The sequence below is a fragment of the Pygocentrus nattereri genome, chromosome 13 (assembly GCF_015220715.1).
Source record: "Pygocentrus nattereri isolate fPygNat1 chromosome 13, fPygNat1.pri, whole genome shotgun sequence".
Lineage (NCBI taxonomy): Eukaryota > Metazoa > Chordata > Actinopteri > Characiformes > Serrasalmidae > Pygocentrus > Pygocentrus nattereri.
In genome coordinates, this window is record NC_051223.1 from 9521884 (window position 1) to 9543199 (window position 21316).

General features: G+C 44.9%; 1 protein-coding gene across 4 annotated transcripts in view; it reads left to right on the forward strand.

Annotated features, from left to right (window-relative positions):
- Positions 1 to 3102: 3102 nt before the first annotated feature.
- Positions 3103 to 21316, forward strand: part of si:ch211-255p10.4 (serine/threonine-protein kinase BRSK2) — a 27672-nt gene continuing 9458 nt past the window's right edge. For 2 of the 4 annotated variants that reach the window (XR_005131333.1, XM_017720519.2), the window contains exons 1-19: positions 3103 to 4116; positions 4193 to 4287; positions 7034 to 7119; positions 7239 to 7379; positions 7726 to 7842; positions 9207 to 9240; positions 9372 to 9440; positions 9755 to 9901; positions 11653 to 11684; positions 11922 to 12086; positions 14072 to 14169; positions 14310 to 14460; positions 15030 to 15090; positions 15721 to 16285; positions 16434 to 16482; positions 17717 to 17840; positions 17933 to 18140; positions 18244 to 18333; positions 20283 to 21316. The exon at positions 20283 to 21316 is cut by the window's right edge. Coding sequence is in view for 3 of the 4 variants with exons in the window: in XM_017720519.2 (XP_017576008.1) it covers positions 4032 to 4116; positions 4193 to 4287; positions 7034 to 7119; positions 7239 to 7379; positions 7726 to 7842; positions 9207 to 9240; positions 9372 to 9440; positions 9755 to 9901; positions 11653 to 11684; positions 11922 to 12086; positions 14072 to 14169; positions 14310 to 14460; positions 15030 to 15090; positions 15721 to 16285; positions 16434 to 16482; positions 17717 to 17840; positions 17933 to 18140; positions 18244 to 18333; positions 20283 to 20464 (2499 nt within the window). In the remaining variant the exon portion in view is untranslated. Of the gene's footprint in view, positions 4117 to 4192; positions 4288 to 7033; positions 7120 to 7238; positions 7380 to 7725; positions 7843 to 9206; positions 9241 to 9371; positions 9441 to 9754; positions 9902 to 11652; positions 11685 to 11921; positions 12087 to 14071; positions 14170 to 14309; positions 14461 to 15029; positions 15091 to 15720; positions 16286 to 16433; positions 16483 to 17716; positions 17841 to 17932; positions 18141 to 18243; positions 18334 to 20267 lie in introns of all 4 variants that reach the window. The other 2 variants (XM_017720520.2, XM_017720521.2) reach the window with 2 other exon arrangements.

The following is a 21316-nucleotide window of genomic DNA, read 5'->3' on the forward strand; positions in this document are numbered from 1 at the left end:
TCAATGGAGTTCTATGCGCAGTGGAAGCTTATGGGAAGTTACTTTTCTGCAATATGTTATATTGGAGGCATACATTTGACCAAAAAACACACCAAAGTAGCTTTAGAAATGAAATATTTTAGTGGAACAACATTTCAAAATACCAAGCTGCAGTGCCTCTAACCCCCCTGTGTGAAACACAAGGCCCACAATCCATACAATCCTATCCAGCCCGCAAAAGCATGTTAATTTTACCATTAATATTACCCTGTTTCACAGTGACAGAACTATGGTCCCCAGCATGCACTGCAACGTAATGTAACAGTCTATGGGACAGTGGTTACACCTCAATTCTACACAGGTATGTTTAAAAGGCTGAGCTCCTGGAGGCATTTCAATTTGAACATTTAAAGCATTCAAGTAATATTTCAGTGTCTACTACAAGTGCCTGTATTTTAGTGCTGAAAGTTTTGTATTTTGAATAAAAAATGGGCAGTTATAAACATATATAAACGTTTTTGCTGGGGCAGTTGTGGGCTGGAGGTTAGGGAGTCAGCCCTGTGACTGGAAGGTTGCCGACTCGACCCCCTCACCTGACGGTCCATGACTGAAGTGCCCTTGAACAAGACACCTAACCCCCGACTGCTCCCTGGGCGCCGTGGATAGGGCTGCCCACCACTCTGGGCAAGTGTGCTCACTACCCCCTAGTGTGTGTGTGTTCACTAGTGTGCATGTATGTGGGTGTTTCACTGCATGGATGGGTTAAATGCAGATGTCTAATTTCACAGTATGCAAACACAGTGGCAAATGGCTCTGTATTCAATTCATATGTAAACATTTTTTTCTCTGGCACATGGATTTGTTGAGATTTTTTAATAAGGCCCCTTTAGTGGTCGAGCTTGACACCCCTGGGTACCAACCTGTGGTACCTGCTTCATTCAAACAACTGACACACAACTATTCTTTTTAAGCTGGACTGAGTATGCACCATAAATCTCCCTGAATCAGGTGCTGTGTCCAATTCCACCTGCTGGTTAGGGCTCCTTCAGTCACACAAGACCACCAGCGCTAGGAGGACGAAAGAGACCTGTGACATGCAACTGCATCTTTTCGGCATTGGACACCTAACAGATGCCTGCTTTGGCTAGCATTGCGCTAAGTGATGGGCTGAGGTCAGACAGTGAGGCCAGTTGTGCTCTCTTGGACTCACGACCATGGATAGCTACGCGTCAGATTTCTTGGTGTGTTTTTGGACCACAACGTACGTCTTTATGCCTTAACGTCACACGTGCAGGCTCAAAAACACGGTCCAGCGTGATGTTTAGGTCTCAAAGTCTCAAATGGTCTCAGAATCAATGCTATACTGATGAAGATGTGATGACAGTGGTAGATAATTCGCTCACATCCTCAGAAAACGCGTACTTTACCAAGTGTTCTCAACTAAGACCAAGTTCAATCATCTGGGAAAGCAGACTGAAGCACAACCCACGTTCCACACGTTGCATGCTGTTACACATTTCTACCAGAGAGGTCTCCAAATCCCCAAATCTTACCAAGCAGGCGTGTGAAACTGGGCACCTTCTGGGCACTGGGCACCTTCCACCTTCTGGGCCAAACTGCTGCTAGCGTGGAGACTAAGGCTTCAGCTCATGAAGACCTTCCTACTCAGCTGGTGAGCTGAATCAGGGGTGTTTACTGAGGCAGTGTGCTGACGTCTGCAGTGCTTTAGCCCAGGAGGACTGAAGCCTGACCTGACACATGTGGCATAGAACATACATTTAGAGCATTTTAACAAGAAAACACCTTTAATCACTTCACAGTCAAAGCCGAAACAGAGCAAGTATTAGAGTTTTCATATATGTTTACTGATTTTAGTTTTTTTTTTGTTTTAATTAATGGAAATTGTGTTTGCATGGGTGCATTGTGTCATTTGTATTATAGCGAATGAGAAGTCCCAGTGAACACAGAGCAAAATATAAACATGTTTGTGCGAAATTAGTGTCATTTTAAATATCCAGCAAAGCTTCGGTGAAAATGATAAGATGTGATATAAATATGATCAAATACAGCTTAAAAAATGCTGATCAGGCCTATCTGAGAACGTTGTGGGCGTGGCTATAGGGCAGCTGGATTGACCACTGTCTGTCCAACACTTCTAGCCTGCTTGGCCCCTCATACAGCATTAAAATCATTATCCAGCTTTTATATAACGCTAACTGGACAGATGAATGAGTGAAGGAACTGACAAATGAACGGCAGCGACAAGCAGATGGTGGTCTAGCTCTCTAGCTTTTGGTTATGCTGGGACCCCCTAGTTTACACTGAGATAAACACAGTGAAACACATTGGTCACTGGAACATTATTCAAAGGGTAAACTTACTAGATGTTTACTGTTCGCCTGCAAGATGAAGATTAAGCAAATTAGAAAGAACACACAGATTTAGGCTCTCTGGGTCTTTAAGCCTAAAATTTCCATCCATACCACCTTACAGGTCGTTTCTAAGCGCATACATCTGCTTAATTCGGGATAATAGAGGCATCCATTCAGCTTGAATCATGAATTGACTTGTTGAGGTTTGAGGTCTTTACAGTAGGCCTCAAAATCCTAAGCGGAGACACTAAGGAAGGGGGACTGAAAAACGTACAGGAGGATTATCTTTAAGTCTCTGGCCGAGGGAGGGGGCAAACATGGAAAGAACAGCTCTCACGAATACAAAGAGAAAACAAATAAAGCAGAAAAAACTCTGAAAAGAGGAGGATTATGAAGCACTAAACCCCAAACAGAGAGATGCTGCGGGGGAGTGCGCAGAGCCAGTCGGGAAGGGAGGGGCCGGGAGGCAGAGGGACCCGGATGCTGCTGCTGCTGCTGCTGCTGCTACTGCTTCGGAGCAGAGCGTTATAATTTTTTCCCGCGCCTGTATTCCGTCAAATCCCCGCCCCTCCTGCGCCGCGATTGTGCAGAAACGTCCCTCCCGAATCCCTCCTGGAATGGGATTGGCTAATAGTTCGCTGCCCGCGGGATCGGAGGGACACTGCTAGCCAATCCGAGCGCGGGAGTAGGAAGCGCTACCCAATCGCGGCGCGGCGAGGGCGGGACTTTCCCGAATTCAGGTGGTGAAAAAAATAACGCAGGAGGCGAAGCAGGGAAGAGGAGACCGTTGGAGACGTTTTACGTGAAGACGTTTAAATCGCGGTTCGCGAGACTGTTTGGGGCCGGACGGGAGCCTCCAAACCTGCTTCGGAGCACGATTTGGGGTTGTTGTTGTGCGGAAAGCGGTGAAGGGGGAGCAGGAGTAGGAGGATACGGCGGAGGAGAGAGAGAGAGAGTGAGGGAGAGAGAGTGAGGGAGAAGATGCTGAGGGAGGGAGGGGGAGCGGAGGGCTCCGAAGACGGTTGTTTCGCCTGAAAACAGAGCCGTTATCCCGGGTTTGAATAGCGCTATGAGCCGAGGCGAGGCGACCGAGCACTTAAGGTTCACCAACGGAACTTTGTGGGGTCGTTAAAGTGGCCGAGGATGGCTTAGTTCGTCTGAAAAACGGGCTAACAGGCAGGGGAGCCTCACCTGCGATAAACAGGCCTCGGAAGCTTCTTTTCAGACCCGTAACGGCTTCGGCTGCGTTGCGCTTCGCTTCGCCAGTGACTCTCGTTTAACCGTCACCGAGCGGTTAACGGTCAGGGCAGCTGCTGGCTCCTCTGGAGGGGAGAAAAGGCTCTGAAAGCTGATGGATAAATCTCGAAACAGCGATAGCTTTTGCGTGGCCGGTAGCTTAGCATCCTGTCAGCCCTGTCAGCCTTGCCCAAAGCTAACATAGACCATGAAACGGGAGATTTTCCAGCTGACTTGGTCTCCAGAAATCAGGAACGGTATCTAAAGCACAGACATGGCGGGGTCCGTCAGAAGAAGCCTTGAGACGCAGGCCAGGCCGCTCGGACATGCCTGAGGAGAACGGTTCCAGTATGTTTTAACCTATAGCGGGATGTTCTGAGAGAAAAGTTCTCTAGGTTATAACAGCAAGGTTTCCTCACTAACGAGCCGCTTTAGCGTTCAGCCATGTCGAAGGAGCTGTCCGTCACCCAGACGGCCCAGTACGTTGGGCCCTACCGGCTGGAGAAGACGCTGGGCAAAGGACAGACAGGTAAGGAGAGCGCCGGCTCCTTCGTTAAATCGCTTTGTCCGAGCACTTTGCTGAATGTGTGAACGATTCTGTGCAGGTTTGGTCAAACTCGGCGTTCACTGCATCACTGGACAGAAAGTGGCCATCAAAATAGTGAACCGAGAAAAGCTCTCAGAGTCTGTGTTGATGAAGGTAAGAGGGTTTATTTTAAAGCCTGAATTATTGTTGGTGATGCGTTCATTTTAGCTTTAATTCTACTAATTCTATGCCTGACTGGCCACTTCGTTAGAAACACCTACGTTGTGCTTCCACAGAGTGGTCAGTTTGTTAGAAACGCCCGCCTTGTTCTTCCACAGTGGCCACTTTACGCCCGCCTTGTGCTTCCACAGAGTGGTCACTTTATTAGAAATGCCCGCCTTGTGCTTCCCCAGAGTGGTCACTTTATTAGGAACGCCTGCCTTGTGCTTCCACAGAGTGGTCACTTTATTAGAAATGCCCACCTTGTGCTTCCACAGTGGCCACTTTACTAGAAACGCCCACCTTGTGCTTCCACAGAGTGGTCACTTTATTAGAAATGCCCGCCTTGTGCTTCCACAGAGTGGTCACTTTATTAGAAACGCCCACCTTGTGTTTCCACAGTGGCCACTTTATTAGAAATGCCCACCTTGTGCTTCCACAGAGTGGTCACTTTATTAGAAACGCCTGCCTTGTGCTTCCACAGAGCGGTCACTTTATTAGAAACGCCCACCTTGTGCTTCCACAGTGGCCACTTTACTAGAAACGCCCGCCTTGTGCTGCCACGGTGGCCACTTTACTAGAAACACCCACCTTGTGCTTCCACAGAGTGGTCACTTTATTAGAAACTTGTGCTTCCACAGAGTGGTCACTTTACTAGAAATGACCGCCTTGTGCTCCCACAGCGGCCACTTTACTAGAAACACCCACCTTGTGCTTCCACAGAGTGGTCAGTTTATTAGAAATGCCTGCCTTGTTCTTCCACATAGTGGTCACTTTCTTAAAAACATCTGCCTTGTTCTTCCACAGAGTGGTCACTTTGTTAGAAACGCCCACCTTGTGCTTCCACAGAGTGGTCAATTTATTAGAAACGCCCACCTTGTGCTTCCACAGAGTGGTCACTTTATTAGAAACACCTGCCTTGTTCTTCCACAGAGTGGTCACTTTATTAGAAATGCCCGCCTTGTGCTTCCACAGAGTGGTCACTTTATTAGAAACACCCGCCTTGTTCTTCCACAGAGTGGTCACTTTATTAGAAATGCCCGCCTTGTGCTGCCACAGAGTGGTCACTTTATTAGAAATGCCCGCCTTGTGCTGCCACAGAGTGGTCACTTTATTAGAAACGCCCACCTTGTGCTTCCACAGTGGCCACTTTACTACAAACGCCTGCCTTGTGCTTCCACAGAGTGGTCATTTTATTAGAAACGCCCGCCTTGTGCTTCCACAGTGGCCACTTTACTAGAAACACCTGCCTTGTGCTTCCACGGTGGGCACTTCACTAACACCTTGTTCTTCCACAGAGTGGTCACTTACCGTACACCTTGTTCTTCCATAGAGTGGTCAATTTATTAGAAACGCCCACCTTGTTCTTCTGCTGAGTGGCCACTTTATTAGAAACGCCCACCTTGTGCTTCCACAGTGGCCACTTTACTAGAAATGCCCGCCTTGTGCTGCCATGGTGGCCACTTTACTAGAAACACCCACCTTGTGCTTCCACAGAGTGGTCACTTTATTAGAAACTGGTGCTTCCACAGAGTGGTCACTTTACTAGAAATGACCGCCTTGTGCTCCCACAGCGGCCACTTTACTAGAAACACCCACCTTGTGCTTCCACAGAGTGGTCAGTTTATTAGAAATGCCTGCCTTGTTCTTCCACATAGTGGTCACTTTCTTAAAAACATCTGCCTTGTTCTTCCACAGAGTGGTCACTTTGTTAGAAACGCCCACCTTGTGCTTCCACAGAGTGGTCAATTTATTAGAAACGCCCACCTTGTGCTTCCACAGAGTGGTCACTTTATTAGAAACACCCGCCTTGTTCTTCCACAGAGTGGTCACTTTATTAGAAATGCCCGCCTTGTGCTGCCACAGAGTGGTCACTTTATTAGAAACACCCGCCTTGTTCTTCCACAGAGTGGTCACTTTATTAGAAATGCCCGCCTTGTGCTGCCACAGAGTGGTCACTTTATTAGAAATGCCCGCCTTGTGCTGCCACAGAGTGGTCACTTTATTAGAAACGCCCACCTTGTGCTTCCACAGTGGCCACTTTACTACAAACGCCTGCCTTGTGCTTCCACAGAGTGGTCACTTTATTAGAAACGCCCACCTTGTGCTTCCACAGTGGCAACTTTACTAGAAACACCTGCCTTGTGCTTCCACGGTGGGCACTTCACTAACACCTTGTTCTTCCACAGAGTGGTCACTTACCGTACACCTTGTTCTTCCACAGAGTGGTCAATTTATTAGAAACGCCCACCTTGTTCTTCTGCTGAGTGGCCACTTTATTAGAAATATCCACCTTGTGCTTCCACAGAATGGTCACTTTATCAGAAACACCCACCTTGTGCTCCCACTCATTGACCACTTTATTAGAAACACTCATCTTGTTCTTCCACAGAGTGGTCACTTTATTAGACACACCTGCCTTGTGCCTCTATTAAGTGGCCACGTCATTAGAGGCACCTGACTAACCCCTACCCTTTAGGCCTCTAACATTAACAGTTGGGCTACAGGTGGAGCTACCAGGCAGGTGTTTCTGATAAAGTGGCCAGTGAGTGTGTGTTTGTGCTAACAAAATGAAGGAGTTTAGTAATAGACTGACCGAATGTTCAGACTGATCTTCTGCTCTAATTATTGAGGCCGGAGATGCTTGTACAGCTTGTAATTATGCTCTCTCTCCTTCTCTCCTCTCTTCCTCTCCTTCCAGGTGGAAAGAGAAATCGCAATCTTAAAGCTAATCGAGCATCCGCATGTCTTGAAACTGCATGACGTTTATGAGAATAACAAGTACCTGTGAGTTCTGCTCTTTTCCCCAGCATCCATAAAAATCTCTCATCAACTCCTCTTTGTTGTTGTTTTTTTTTAATATCATGCTCCAACACACATGGTTTTGCTGTGTGTCTCTCTCTCAGATATCTGGTGTTGGAGCACGTATCGGGTGGAGAGCTTTTCGATTATCTGGTGAAGAAAGGAAGACTGACGCCCAAAGAGGCCAGAAAGTTCTTCAGACAAATCATATCGGCCCTGGATTTCTGCCACAATCACTCCATCTGGTAACGCATGCGAGCGCTCGCAGTTCATCGCATAGGCTAAATCGACAAAAAGTGAAACGAGGCTGGGGGGGAAGTCGACATCACTGATAAGAGCTTTGCTTTAGATAAGGCTTTAATCTCTCAATCGTCAGCTGTTTCAGTGTGAAGTACTTAACTGTATTGAGCTTTATCCATGTTAGCTGATTTGTTTTTTGCCCGTTCTTGCCTGAAAGTGCACCGCAGTGTTCTGCGGGGCCGGACAGGGGTTTGCAATCTGATCTTCACAGTCGCTGCTGTATTTTGGTGAGTGTTGCCTGCCTGTGGTTGGTAAACCATGACTTTGTGGTGCTGTGTGGTTCCCCTCCAGTCACAGAGATCTGAAGCCAGAGAACCTCCTACTGGATGAAAAGAATAATATCAGAATCGCTGACTTTGGCATGGCCTCACTACAGGTGGGGGACAGTCTGCTAGAGACAAGCTGTGGGTGAGTACAGTGGGTGGGAAAGCTTGTACTATGTATGTAGCAATATTCATGATTTGACTGCTAAGTGACCTCATAATTCACAGGATCCAGTGGCACTTGGGGTGAAAATGTACACAGGACAAATGAGGCATTTTAGGCCATGTCCCATTTCACCCCTCGCCCTTAGCCCTCCGCTTTCACGTCTAGGAGTTCAAAGTTACAATAATCATTGTATTATTTTAGTTTAATGTAGTTTCAATGTATTATGGCCCTTCTCTTCATAACAAGCATAAAACATCGCTAATAGGCTAATAGTAGCTAGCTAAATTACCCGTTCCACCTTAAATAGTCCAGCAGATTTGATGCCCGAAGCGCCAGGATGTAACTGCTGCACCATTTAAGGTGGAACAGAAAACAAGAATCTGGCGAATATCCGACTTCAGCTTCATATCACTGAAGAATTAGGGGTGGGTGATAATAATTGCCCCAGATTTCAACCCCTATCCCTTGTATCTCAGTTTGAAGGGGCAAAGTGACATTTTCAGTTTTGATGCTTTCATATGTGGCACTGAAATCCAGTCTGTATCCGATCTGCCGCAGTGCGACTCATTCTGACCAGCCATATCGGAATCCAGCTCGACATTCGTCATAATTTTGCACTGCCGAGACTCAAACATTTGGGCTGCTGTTTCTGTATAAACAAAATTAGAAGGCTTGTATCGCAACCGCTCCATGTTTGAAGAGATTTCTAAAGAAATGACCGAACGTGGCTGTAGGAGAACGAGGGTGCAGCGTAAAAATTCTGAAAACAAAATTGAAAGAATCCAAGGACATGAATCAAAGAAGTGACCGCGCTTTTTATGGCTGGAACACATTCTGGGTGACGAGCCCAGCTGTCAGTCAGTGAAGCTTCATGATGGCTTCTGTGATGCTGGTGAAGATGAAGCTGATCCTCCGGGAGCGACTCGCGGTTGTTGGCGGTTGTGATTGTTTACCTCTGGACGAGCTCAGATCAGTTTAGGAGCTGATCTGTTCACATTAATGTCACATATCGATCACATTTAAAAGGTCTGAACAGCCAAACACAAAAAATCAGATTTGGTGAGAACATCAGATTTGAGCCACTTTTCCCTGCTGTGAACGTGGTCATATATGGGTTTCCATATTTGGGCTGTATGTGTGAGTGGTACATTTTGACACTGTGGCTACCTGGTACAACAACCTTGTGTTTCAGAAATGCAAGGAAAAAGTGGTTTTTACAAGATATGAGCCCTTTTACTGTCTGTAGCTTTTCTTACCAGTTGGCTTGGATAGGTTTTTGCAAATTTGCAATCGTGGAATTGTTTTCACTTTGATTTGAAATTTCAGTCTCTCTCTCTCTCAAGGTCCCCACACTATGCTTGTCCAGAAGTGATCCGGGTGAGTCCATGTAGATCTCAATTCAGATTTGCTTTCCTCTTCTACTAGAACACAAACCCAGTTAGGTTGAACAGTAGTAATTATGCAGCGAGGGAATAAACCTAACATGTTTCCATGTGGATGTGTTGCAGGGGGAGAAGTATGATGGCCGGCGAGCGGACGTGTGGAGCTGTGGTGTGATTCTCTTCGCGTTGCTTGTGGTGAGGATGTTCTCTCTGTTCTTTACAGCATCTGCCCAACACCCCTCTCTCTCTCTCTGTCCTCTGTCATTCCCCATATTATGCATATTATCCATCACTTATTCATCGCTCATCCATTGCTCACAGTCACAGGTTGATTAGCAGTCTTAAATTCCCAGGACTGTCACATCCTAAAGCTTATTATTCAGTAACTACATGGAAAAACAGTATGAAAGCTGTTCTGAGTTATAGGACTGATGCATGTAAGCCTGGACCTGCGTTTTGTGTCTTTACAACTTCTCCTTTTTGACCCCTGTTTGCTCCCCTCCATGCAGGGCGCCCTCCCCTTCGACCACGACAATCTGCGGCAGCTGCTGGAGAAAGTGAAGAGCGGGGTGTTCCACATGCCCCACTTCATCCCGCCGGACTGCCAGGCTCTGTTACGCGGCATGATCGAGGTTGACCCAGAAAAAAGGCTCACGGTGAGGGCTCAGGGGGTCCGTGTACTTCATGAAGCCTGACTCATCTGTTCAGCCCCCATAGTTTTAGCTGAGGAGGCTAGTTTAACTTCACATTGTGGGAAGCTGATGCTTTGCTCCATCCTGTAGACTTATAGGCTGAAACATTCATACATTAAACGTTAATTTTATGGATACTTAATGAATTACTTTTACATTCAATTTATGTTGTTTTTTCTTTTTCTTTGATAGTTTTCTTGTCAAATAATGATAAAAACATGGCAAAACAGACCCTGTATTTACAGCAAAAGCTGTGACACTGATTATTTAGAATCAGCATTTTATTGGAAAAATTTCAATAGACAACATTCTTTTGTTATTGTTGGTGTTAACTATAATTATGGGTTAATGGGGATAAATATAACATAATTTTCGCCAAAATGATTCTGAGATGTGAGTCCATACAGGGTTGTGCGAGTCTCCCTGATCTCCCACAATCCCTGATTGTGGTTGGTCCACATTGTGTTACGGAGCCTCTAGCAATGCCATACTGAGGTCTTTTTAAGTATATGTACATCAGCTTGCTTGGCGTGTAGAAGTGTTTGCCATTTAAAGTGTGAGTGGTTCATGTCGGGTCTAACACAAAAGTACGTTAGTACTGATACACTGAGATCTAGTATCGAGTTCAGTACACCCTGGAGAGATTTAGGGTTATTTAAAGCCGTCTCACAGGTCTCACAAGCAATAAACCAGCTTGATCCACAGAACTGTGCTGAGTCTAAGCCGAAAAAACACATTAGGAACAAACTTCCTCCAGCTCTTCTGCTTGAATCTCTGTTCAGGGGCCGGATTCATGAAAGTGTCTTAAGAGAGAAAATCTTGTTAAATGTGTGTTTTTTCTAAACTCCGTTCTTATGAAATATTGTTCTTATCGAGGAATTGTAATTCTTCAAATATCTTAATATAATAAATCTTATTTACTGTTTTAAGGAAACTGTTTTCCTTAAAAAATTCCAAGAACAAGTGAAAATATGTATTTAAATGTTTTCGTAACCTTACGACAGCCTCATATTTGCCTTAGGGTGTGCGAGTTGACAAGGTGAGGAGCTAAATTTATCAAGGACGCTGCCTCTGCTGTTCCTCCCCGTTTGGTGTTCTTCCTCCGTTTTGCTCCTCTGAGTGGGTCAATGCTAAATAACGGAAATAACAGTTCATTAAAATTGAAAATGGATCTCAAATCGTTTATGGTACATGGTAAAAGGCAACGTAGGCGATGTAAGAAAACAATGGAGATTTCCTTTAAAAAATCTTAGGAAAATAATTAAGATTGTATTAAGAGGATGTTTCAGAACATGAGTTGTTTTCAAGGATTGGATTTAAGAACATTGTTGGGAACTTCTTAGAGTTTTAAGCATCTTAAGAGGCTTCGCGAGCTTTTTTTTAAGAAAGCTGTCGTGAATCCAGCCCCAGGCGTCTTGCGGGTGTGAAGTGGCACACACACAGTCTTCTGTTGCTAATCTGAAAATGTGTTTTGGTATCTGGTTGGTCAGCTCAGTGTGGTGCCACAGCGCGACACAAAAACCGAACGGTGCCCAATGGCGTTTAAGGCCATAATTCCACAGGACAAATTAATGGATGCTGACCGCTTCAAGCGCTCTCAGGTTTTCCTGTGTGTCAGCATTCAGTTACAGCACCTACAGTTACAGTCACCTACAGCGCCATCTGCTTGCGAACAGACTGTACTAATCGCTCCATCTATTGTCCTCCCCCTGCAGCTAGAGGAAATCCAGAAGCATGCCTGGTATCAGTGAGTATTGATTATTTCTGTCTGAGCCACTGTGGTCAATCCATGGTGATGCATTGCAGCTGCATAGCATGAATTTTTCCACAGCTGCATGCGTGGGTGCATGTGTGTATGAGTCCCTGTGATGATAAACCTTCTGTTCAGTGTGTCCAGAAGCATGTTGGATGTTTGGCCAGTGTTTATAACAGTGTAACAGTGTGAAAGTAATGTGGAACATGTGTGTGTGTATGTGTATCCCAGGGCAGGCCGCAACGAACCGTGTCCGGAGCAGCCGCCGCCGAGGCGCGTGTGTGTGAAGAGAATCCTCTCTCTGACCGAGCTGGACCCGGACGTGCTGGAGAGCATGCACTCTCTGGGCTGCTTCAGAGACCGAGTCAAACTTACTCGAGACCTGCAATGTGAAGAGTAAGCATAGAAAAGTCCCAGCAACACAGTCACAGGGAATATCAGTTAGGAATGAGTATTTTAGTCAAAATGAATCTCGGAATTTGTAAGGCATTATTGAGAAATGACACCTCTCCATCCCCAACACCACAGAAAAAAACAATGTATAGGAATCTTGGCTACAGGCTACTGTGCTGGACACATCAGGAGACAGTAACAAGAGACAGTGATGCCACTTAACAGCTTACAGCTTACTTAACAGGCCCTTTTCACAAGAAACGGGAGTGCATAAACGCTGGTTAAAACAAGTTTCACTATTCCACTCAGAAATACAGGCGATCACATCACTTCAGCCACCACAGAAAGGTGTCTGACTTTATCTGTGTCATAGTTGCCAAGAGCGCCATCACTCCAGAGAACACAGTTCCACTGCTCCACAGCCCAAGGCTGCGGGGCTTTATACCCCTCTAGCCCATGCTTGGCATTAGGCACGGAGACCTAAGGCTCATGCCCACCTGCTCTAGAGCGTCTTATTCTGTTGGATTTCTATGAAGCGCCTATGTAAGCAATGGGGGACCTTAAAGTAGCTGAATTCACCTTTCTGGATACTTCTGAGCGTGAAGTCTATCATTGTTATAGTAAAAACGTTGCAGCTTGGAGCATCAATAAAGACAAAAAGTGATGGAAATATTTCGATCCTAATGAATAAACTTAAGCCACACTAAGTCTCAGACAGAGGATGATAAAGTCATGGATGCTTGCTGTACCTGCAATGCAGAGTGAGATTACACAACAAATAATATAGGTACATTCAAAAATATGGCATCACGATACTCAGTATGCATCATGATATTTGTATCGCTGCAGTCGGAACAAAACCTCGTATCTCCATTTTTGTCGTTCTTCTGTTATTCACGCAATTTGAAAATGCCTATTGCCCTTTACATTGTATGTAAATTTCATGGTGAATGGACCAAAAGAAACGGGCCAAAATTACTTGGAAAGATGTCTGGTTCCATTGACTTACATGTTTTTTTCTTCTCCTGTAAAGTTACCATTTTGGGGATACAAGTGATACATATATTTTATATAAGTGTTGGCCTTGTCATCAGGAGATCACAAACTTGATCCCTGGTGATTCTGCAGTCGTCCGTGGGCGGGAGCCCAAAAGAACACAATTTGCCTCGATCTCTGGGCAGGTAGAATACCCCATCCCCCCGTGTCCTGCCATCACCCAGTGCAATTCTAGCCAGCGCCGACTTTTGTTAGCTGACGTAACAGAACTGGGGGTTAGTGTTCGGCTGTCCAGTGAAGTTGTGTGAGCAGCAGGTCGAAAAGATGTGATGGTGCTTCACAGGTCTCGAAGGAAGCCTGTGCTAGCCTTCGCCCTTCTAGCGCTGGAGGTGTTGTGTTATTGAGTCCTAACGAGTGAGTGGAATTGGATACGAATTAATTGGGAGGGAAAATTAGGAAAAAAAAAACAAACAAAAAAAAACTGAGTACAGTTTTTTGAATTCAACATTTCACATATTGCACTACACTAAATTCAGTTAAATGATTTTTATGATTATTTATGATTTCTGTAATAAAACATGCTTTTTTAGTGTTGAAGTGCTGACAACATTCATGTGATCTGATATATTTTATGATGTGATATATTTTGTCATGATACTGATAATATAGCCATATTGAACAGCCCTAGGTACAGGCAAGCTATCCTATGGTCTTTTGCTCTCTGTGTACAAAATAAAAATGATTTAGAATTAAAAACACACACTACATTAACAGGTTTGTGCTACGGTTGCTCGTTGATTTGAATGAGACCTTTTCTAGTAAACTTGCTCCCCTGTTCTGTCCAGTTGCATCGAAAAAATGCATTTGTGTTGGAGCATGAAAAAATCACGTAGTGCAGTTGTATGGCAGTGGTAGCTTGTGGATTTTAATAGTAGCGATGATAAATAAATGACAGGAACAGCAGTATATTTCTCTCTGTCTGTCTCACGTAGGGATAATCAGGAGAAGATGATATACTATCTCTTACTGGACCGCAAGGAACGATATCCCAGCTATGAGGATGAGGACTTGCCGCCCAGAAACGATGTAGGTGAGTACAGCTGAGTGGTCCGGTTGTTTTGAATGAGATCATCAATCACTTGGTTAGTCGTGACTCTTCTATGATGGTTTTCTTTATGTCGGTGTCAGAGATCAGTCTGGCCTTATCTGTGTCTTGGTGTTTTGTTGCAGATCCTCCTCGTAAGCGTGTCGACTCGCCCATGCTGACCCGTCACGGTCGCTGCCGGCCAGAGAGGAAGAGTCTGGAGGTGCTGAGCGTGACGGAGCAGGGCTCACCTACACCCCCTCGGAGAGCACTGGACACCTCCGCACACAGCCAGAGGTATATACACATAAACACACATGCACGTTTGTGTCACTGTGTGAGGACTTACGCTGACTCCACTGATGCTGTACCAAGTTACTTCTCACCTTGAAGGGAAATTCCACCCATACCATAATTCAATGGTAGAGATCTAAACAAAGATAATCAGAGTGGTTAGTGTGAAGTGGTTCATTATAGAGACTAGAAAACAATATTTCAGGCATCAGGCTGTCTATTCGTAGCAGTTTCATGTAATATCTATGAGGGAGCTGTTTAGAGGCATTAGACAATACAGAGTCAGTGAATAGATTGACAGATTCTAACAATGACTGGTGAATTTCCTATCAAACCACTCTGAATGACTTTGTTTACATTTTAACAAGTTAATTATGCAGATATTTTGAAAAAAAAAGGGAATTCCCATTTGTACAAAGTTTTCTTCATGTCATTATATTTTACATGCTGTTTTATTGTACAAATAATAATGTGTTTTGTGGCGTGTCGCAAAGTATGCCTTACATTTTCCATTTACTTTATATATTTTATTTTCAGTGCTAACTTGTTTTCACTGCTTTGCTTCGGCACAGATCACGGTCAGTAAGTGGAGCATCGACTGGTCTGTCTTCCAGCCCTCTGAGCAGTCCGAGGGTAAGGGCTTGTGCGCCAGCGCATTTCCCTATTTTGTTATTTGCATTTTTTGGGGGGAGTCATTTTTTATTAACGATAGCGTTTGTAGTCCCAGTGCAGTATGGATTTGCCGATAATGTGATTTAATGCTGTTCCATATTTTACACCATTTTCGACAATGTTCAAGACACTCATAAAACAGTTCATGTTCTCATTACTCCACCATTCACTAGAGTCAGTCACACACACATCCTCTCAGAGCACTTTCCATATACACTGCTGTTCAAAGGCTTGGAGTCGCTTTTCATGCCATTAGTTGCTGTTATTGCATATTGCATATTCATGCAATGTAGATAATTTAAATAATATAAACGTCAAGCAGTGGTTTTATTGAGTATTTTGGAGCAATAAGAAGTTGAGGAATAAAATAATCGCTTCTTATTCCAGACGCATCTAAAATTTCTAATTACTTGAGACCTGTGAAATTAATTCCAAGCGTTTGAACGGTGATTCCAAACTTTTGACCACTAGTGTAGCCTCACTCTACATCTGTCATTTGTTAGCGCTCATTGCTCATTTCCACTCCTTTCTTTCTCCCCATCCTTCGTCACCCTTCCTCACTCCCGCCGCTCCTCTGCTCCACGGCATCAGAGCCCGGTGTTCACTTTCAGCCAATCAGAAGTCACCGCCACCACCAAACCTGGAACCGGCGGCACCACGCCGCGCCCCGCCCGCTCTCATGAGTCCAAGACTCAGACACTTCCGTCCAAAGCTCCCTCCGAGCGCCCCCACCTCCAGTCCATGAAGTCCCTCCCCCTGCACTCCCCTTCCTCTCGCTCACCCTCACCCTCTCCACTCCTCTCGCCCATCCCGCGCTTCCTCTTCTTCCCCGCCGTCCTCAAGTCGATGACTAAAAGCTTCTATCCCGTGTCTCAGGTCACCCCTCAAGGCTCGCCCTTGCCCACCCCTCTGGGCACTCCCGTGCATCACCCCCACCACCCCCCCGCTACTCCCCCCTCCTCCTCTTCCTCCTCTTCCTCCTCCCGTGCCGAAGGAGGGGGCGTGGGCGTCGGCTCGCTCTCCTTGACTCCGCCCTCCAGTCCGGGTGGGGGCGGCGGCATGGCAGCCAGCAGCTCCGCCCACTGGAGGACCCGTCTCAACTCGTTCAAGAACAACCTGCTCGGGTCGCCGCGCTTCCACCGCCGCAAGCTGCAGGGTGGGGCAACCAGCTTTGTTACTATGCACGTTAAAAGCACGTTTTACAGTTCATCAAGTGTAATAATGATATAATTACTGTTACTGTGTGTTGATGGAATCAGAGCGATCAACGTTTATAAACTTCTCTTCGACTTTCTGGTTTTCAGTGCCCACTTCAGAAGACATGTCAAGCCTGACACCAGAGTCCAGTCCTGAGTATGTATGACTAGAGCGCTGACGATATATGACCATATATGATTTATATTAGGACTGGGTAACATGAAACAGAAATGCCAAAACATAAAAAAAAATAACATTATATATCAAATTAGTCATCATGCACACACATGCCATTACGGCCTGGTGATGACTTTTAGCCTATAAGAAGTAAACTAGGCGGTAGCACCACACCCCGTCCCACCAGCTTTCAGGAGTTTAAATGTGCTTTCACACCTGCCTTGTTTGGTTTGGACCTTCTGGCTTTTAGCAGGTATGAAAAATGTTTTGCACCTTTCACACCTTTTCGGACCAAAGGACCATTGTCATTGGTTTAATGGGGAACTCCACCTACTTTCGTTTCTGCATAATTCAGTCACTGAGATGTAAACAAAGGTGGCTGATAGCCTAATGGTAGGAAAGGTGAGCCAGCACCTCGAAGGTTGTTGGTGCAAACCCCAGGAGTGTCTGGGTATGTCTGGTTGTGCCCTCGGGCAAGGAACTTAAGCCCTCCATTCCCCTACGTAGCACTGCTCTATGGTGGCACTGTGCTGTGCTCCCAGAACAGACATAGGCAGCAAGCCATGATTTCCCTTGTAGAATCAGTATAGTACACAAAACATTCAGAGTGGTTTGACATGAAATGGTTAATTGCAGAGAAACAACTAGGATGTCTTTACAGTGGTGGTGATAGGAACCAGGAGACACCATGACTACAACACAAGAATTTTATGACCAATAAACCTACATAAGATTTTATACATATTATTGAAAATGGTAAAATAGTGTTAAATTTGAAAATCGTTTATTACTGATCCTGATGTGCCTCTCCATCATAAATGGATTACAATGTTATTTAATAATGTTTAATGCCAAAACTGTCTCAGACGTCAGACTGTGTATTCATACCTATTTCATGTAATAACTTTCTGTGAGGGAACTTTATAGCGACATTAATGTCATTACATGTTTGGTTCCTATCACTACCACTGTTAACAATTCTGACTCAATACGTTTCTCCAGAATGGAACATTTCACACAAAGCCACTGAGTGATTTTGTTTACATCTGAACCATTGTGCAAAGATTATGTAGAAAATTATCAGTGAAATTCCCCTTTAATAATGGGTTTATCGCCCAAGCCGAGTCCTTAAAAGTATTAGACCTCAGGTTCCGTTAGCCCTCAGGTTACAGTTACCTGTTGCCTGTAACTGAATGTGTTTGTTTGCATGCAGGCTGGCGAAGCGATCCTGGTTTGGGAACTTTATCAGTCTGGAGAAGGAGGAGCAGATTTTTGTCGTGATCAGAGACAAACCACTCAGCTCTATTAAAGCGGACATTGTCCACGCTTTTCTCTCTGTGAGTTCTCCTACAGAAAGCTGGGGATCATATTGAGTGTAATATACTTATAAATCATCAAAACATTCTCTTTGTTTGTCTCACTGTCTTAGATTCCATCCCTCAGCCACAGCGTGATCTCTCAGACAAGTTTTCGGGCTGAGTACAAATCTTCTGGAGGTCCGTCGGTCTTCCAGAAGCCTGTGAAGTTTCAGGTGGACATCTCCTTTTCTGAGGGAGAGAGGGAAAGGGATAGGGAAAGAGAAAGGGATGGAAAGAGGGATTATGGAATCTACAGTGTCACTTTTACCCTCATATCAGGTAAGAGATATGTAAAAATAGTTGTAGAGCTTATCCTCTTCGTCAAAGCTGCTGCATTTCCAGATATGGCTTAATGTCTATGAGTGCATGTGGGTCTGAACAGGTCCGAGTCGCAGGTTTAAGAGAGTGGTGGAGACGATTCAGGCCCAGCTACTCAGCACGCATGACCAGCCCTCAGTACAGGCTCTCGCTGGTGAGTCACTGCATAAATAGCAAAACACTCATCTTGAAATGCACAAATAGCAAGACTGCATATAGGCAGATCATAATATGGTGGTTCTATTTCTACTTGTAGTACTTGTGACTGACCATCCTGGTATCAGGAGAAAATTACACATTGTCCTTAGAGCATCACTGCTTGTCTGTTCTTTAAGTGATGGACATTTTGTCAGAGAATATAGAGATTGAGCTAACTAGTAATATCCAGTTTTGTGGTCAATGTAGACAAATTCCATTCCTAATGAAAGCACTGCTTGTAAGCCAACCGGACAAAAAATGAGTCACCTGTTACTGAAACATAGCTAGTAGCGTGTAATACCTCCACAAGCGTGAATAACAGCTGCGATTCGATTTGGCCTGGACAAGTTTCTGGATGTAGGCAACATCAATGTTCAGCCACTCTTGCATTAAAAATTGTGCAGTTCGGCCAGATTTCGTGGATGCCTTCCCTGGCGTCTCACTCATTGATCCAGGTAGTCCCACAGATTGTAAGAGGATTCAAATCAGGCGATTTTGCGGGCCAGTCCAGATGTGTGAACGCTCCTGAATGTTCATCATGCCAATCGATCACATTTGCAGCCCTGTGAATGCGAGGAATGTCATCTTGGAATACGGGGATAGGAACGTTGTTTTCCTCGGTAAGTTGATGAGCTAAAGGCAAAACCTGTTCGTTTAGCAGCTCACTGTAGGCACTGTGGTTCAGATTTATTGTCATCTCAACCAAAGGACCGATTTCCACGTAATTAAAAAAACCCAGAACATCACAGAGCTCCTGCAGCTTAAACCACACCTGCACGCAGTCCTCAGTAAAGGCTTCCTAGGGGTCGTAAGATGAACACAACAGTGAGCATCATTCATACACGATTCATCTGATCAGATATCAGGTTTCCAGTCCTGAATAGTCCTATTTTGTCTGTTCATCCACTGTAACCAGGCAGCTTTGTGAGCAGAAGTGAGCAAAGGCGTCTTGTGTGCCAATCTACTCCATATATTCATGGTATGCCGTTCCATGCGGAGAGTTCTTTCAGAAATTGGTTGTGAAGAACCTGTGTTGACTTCTAGAGTCAATTCATGCCTGGAAGTGAAACCGTGAAACATACCAGTGGTCCCTGTTTGTCAATTTCTTTTTTCAGCTACAATTCTGATGGGAATTTCCTGTAGACTTCGATACACCTGCAGAATCAGCTACTTCCTTCAAACTTTGGCCTTTGGCTGCCCAAATGCAGTCACTCCTTTTTGCCAATCATTAACATCTGCTTTGTGACCCATTTTCCACACATTGAACGAGACATTCACTGCACTGTACCACCTTTTTTTAATACATGAATACTTCTGCACACCTAACAGGCATTTATACCCCAATGATCCTTCTGCAGGAGCCTGAAGTTACTACCACCTTAAATGTGCAAGGTGACTAATTTTTTGCAGGTGAAGCTTACTTAAAAAATTGGGTCATTTGTTTCGCTGCATTGCTTGCTCTATCCTTTTGTACTTAGATCAGATTTTATCCACTAACTTTGGCCTGTTGGGGTTAAAACTGTCAAAGCAGCAATGCCCAGCCTACATTATTCTGACTGAAATCATGTGAATGATTTGATTTGCAAAAACAACTCACAACAACTGCAAAAAAACCTGTGATTTAAAAGATAAATGCTGATTTGCAAGTGATCAACCCATACTGAAGTACAGTTTAACAACTGACCCTTTAACCTGCATGTTTAAGGCTTATTGTTCAGTAACTACTATGAAACAACTCTACAAGTTATGTGGTTATAAGAGTGGGGAATTGTGTGGGCTCATAAATAGATCTTGAGTGTTTAATTGATTTACAAATGGCGAATGATGCGTCTCTAAAACTTATCTTTGCACACTTCCATGCTTGCCTGGATTACTGACGTTCTCACATAGCACCGCTTCCTGTAGACGAGAAGAACGGTCGTCCACCTGGAACGCCAACCAGGCAAAACTCGCGTCGCTCGGAAGGTGGTGGTGACCGCTGCGAGTGGGTTGACCGAGGAGAGAGCGGGGCGTTGCTCCAGCGAAGGGGCTCGGGCAAAGAGAGGACCCGCCTACTATCCTCCAACGGCACCCAGTCACAACCCTGAGTGGCAAGAGCCAACCAACATTCAGCATCCCATACACAGCAATGTGTGACCATGGAAACAGTCTTACAAACCTCATTCCTCCCCTTGCTACTTTACAGCATGCTGGTAATGTCGCATTCTTTTGTTTTCTGTGCTGTCAGAAGGGTGCTTCTCCAAATTTCAGTGCAAACGAAGATGAAAATTAGACAAGCCAAACCACCAGATTAGCTATAGGGGTTACCAGAATCGTGATATTACAAATACTGTCGTCAGTCCAGGTGTCTAATGTGAAAATGGTGAAGTTATATACTATCTACTTCAGACTAGACGTCAAGTTTAAATCATTGCCAAAATTGATTTCATTAACTCATCGTGATTGTTCTGAAATTAGTTCCTAATGTCCAACTTTGGCTCAGATGCCTTCTAGAAGCTCTCAGAATCATTCAGCTCTGGCCTTTATGGAGAGAAACCCACCCTACCCTTCTACAGCTTACTTTTTGGGTAGAACGCTGCGAAAATGCGAGAGAGCGTTTTTTGAATCATCAACTTCAACTTGCAGTGTTATCAGTATCACGTATTTCCACTAACAGATCACTGCAGTCAAATATGATATTCTTGCACATACTAGATACAAGATACACCCTCTGAATAACCAAACGGACTCGTATGCAATAAAGAACAATAAGCTAAAGAGGTGCGGTCTTGAAAACCTACAGTTGCTGAATCTTTCTGATAATTTTTCCCAGCGCAAACTTGATTTCACACTATGTATACTCAGCTTTTCTTACCTACCGGTTGCGTATGATGGACGCAGTTCACGTAAGCTGGATTTTCATGGGTTTCTGCACGCCGAAATCACATCGTCCCACCGTC